This window comes from Crocodylus porosus, unplaced genomic scaffold, assembly GCF_001723895.1.
Source record: "Crocodylus porosus isolate Cpor-Errol unplaced genomic scaffold, CroPor_comp1, whole genome shotgun sequence".
Classification (NCBI taxonomy): domain Eukaryota; kingdom Metazoa; phylum Chordata; order Crocodylia; family Crocodylidae; genus Crocodylus; species Crocodylus porosus.
In genome coordinates, this window is record NW_017728906.1 from 91,928,269 (window position 1) to 91,930,511 (window position 2,243).

Sequence of the window (2,243 nt, forward strand, 5' to 3'; positions counted from 1 at the left end):
GTGTGTGTGTGTGCGCGCGCGTCCCTGATAAGCACTGTGTATACACACAAACACACACACACACACACACACAAAGTGGTGTTTCATTTTGATCAAGGAAAAAATGTGGATTTTGGGTTACCTTTAAAAAAAAATAAAAATCTGCAATTTTTGGGTTAATCAGAGACAACCAGGATCCCTGGTTATGATACAGCATCTGGCTCCTCAGCAAAGAGAAGATATCACAGAACTATAAATGAATTAGAACCATCAACCCAGAGGTGGTTAGACTATTGGGTACTGGCAAAGATCCACATTGGATTCGTTCATTAGAAAATAGCACAAAACTCAGCGATAAGACAATGAATAAAAAAAGAAATGCAAGAAAACAATAGCTCTGCAGATCAATTCTGTATTTTCTACAACTTTTAAGAACTAACACATACCCTAAACTCATAAAACCTGAGAACTGCATCCAAATGCTATTTCTGGAATTCCCTGTGTGTGAATCTCTCCCTTTCTAACTTCTCTCTCTCTCTCTGCTCCTGATCAGTTTCTTGATTTTTGACATCAAAGCACAGGATTTCAAGCCGAAAACCTGGATCCCTTATTGAAAAAAAGAATTCTCAGAACATACAGCAGCTTCTAAATCAGCTAATACTAAGTTACTTAAGCCAATAACTAAAAATAATGGTATTTTCACACTTTTATCTTCTTATCATATAAGAGATCACATTTATACAGTTTTTTTTTAAATATGACTGATATCTATTTCTAAGTAACTGTTTTAAAATGTGAAGAATTTTTTCTATTGGTACTCTAGACTGCTAAAAGGAGTACTTACTTTTTCCGGTCCTTGTCTTTTTTCAAACTAACTGTAGGTGTGGATGCAAAAGCCTGTGCTTGGAGTAATTCAGTGGCAGCTTTCCTTTTACTGAACACAATCATTTCATCTTCCAGAAGCTTTCTTTTTTCCTCTAGTTTCATCCTCTCTTCTTGATGAAGCCGTTTAAGATGTTCAAATTTAGCCTGCAGCTGTTAAACAGGGAACAAAAATTGCACTTCTGACTAGTGACACAAGGTGGTAGCCTTGCCATAAGGAAACATTCCTAACAATCTAAGTATAACTCACTCAGAGGCAAGGATTTTTGTGGGTGGTATTTCTTACTGGACTTCATGGTTACAACAGACAAGTTTTTAACTGCAGTACATTCTTCTTCAGGTCTTGGAGGGCATTCTTTTTCCTCAGACCTGATGAAGAATGCATTGCATTTGAAATGTTGTCTAAGTCTATCCCAACCATGCAGTTTCATAGTTAGTAGGGTTGGAAGGGACCTGAGCAGATCATCGAGTCTGACCCCCTGCCATGGCAGGAAAAAGTACTGGGGTCAAACGACCCCAACAAGGTGTTCATCCAGCCTCCTCTTAAAGACCCCCAGGGTAGGAGCCTGCACCACTTCTCCTGGAAGTTGGCTCCAGATCCTAGCCGCCCTGACCGTGAAGTAGCGCCTCCTGATATCTAATCTGAATCTACCCTCTGCCAGCTTGTGACCATTATTTCTAGTCACTCCTGGGAGAGCTCGGGGGAACAGGGACTCCCCCAGTGCCTGCTGGTCCCCTCTGACTAGTTTGTAACAGGCCACTAAATCCCTCCTCAGCCTTCTCTTGTGGAGGCTGAATAGGTTCAGGTCCCTTAGCCTCTCCTTGTAGGGCCTGCCCTGCTGTCCCCCGATCATGTGAGTGGCCCTCCTCTGGACCCTCTCCATGTTGTCCACATCCTGCTTGCAGTGTGGTGCCCAGAACTGGAAGCAATACTCCAGCTGCGGCCTAGAGTCGCATAGAGGGGGAGGATCACCTCCCTGGACCTGCTTGAGATGCATCTATGGATGCCTGACAAGGTGCAGTTGGCCTTCCTGACCGCGTCCCCACACTGCTGGCCCATGTTTACCTTGGCATCTATGATGACTCCAAGATCCTTTTCTGCCTCTGCACTGAGGAGAAGGGAGTTCCCCAGCCTGTAGGTATGGTACTGGTTCTTCCTCCCCAGGTGCATCACCTTGCACTTGTCAGTGTTGAAACCCATCCTGTTCTCATCTGCCCACCCCTGTAGCCTGTCTAGGTCCAATTGCAGCCTAGTCTTCCCGTCTAGTGTGCCTACATCCCCCCCACATCTTGGTGTCACCAGCAAATTTGAACAGGGTGCTTTTTACCCCCTCATCCAAATTACTGATGAAGATGTTGAACAGTGCGGGCCCGAGGACCAA

The 2,243-nt window shown here is 44.4% G+C and overlaps 1 protein-coding gene across 1 annotated transcript in view; it reads right to left on the reverse strand.

Moving 5' to 3' along the window:
- SEPT10 (septin 10) overlaps window positions 1-2,243 on the reverse strand; it is a 43,878-nt gene that overhangs the window by 2,791 nt on the left and 38,844 nt on the right. The window contains exon 9 of the mRNA XM_019528482.1: window positions 824-1,014. Within this exon, the coding sequence (XP_019384027.1) occupies window positions 824-1,014 (191 nt within the window). The remainder of the gene's footprint in view (window positions 1-823; window positions 1,015-2,243) is intronic.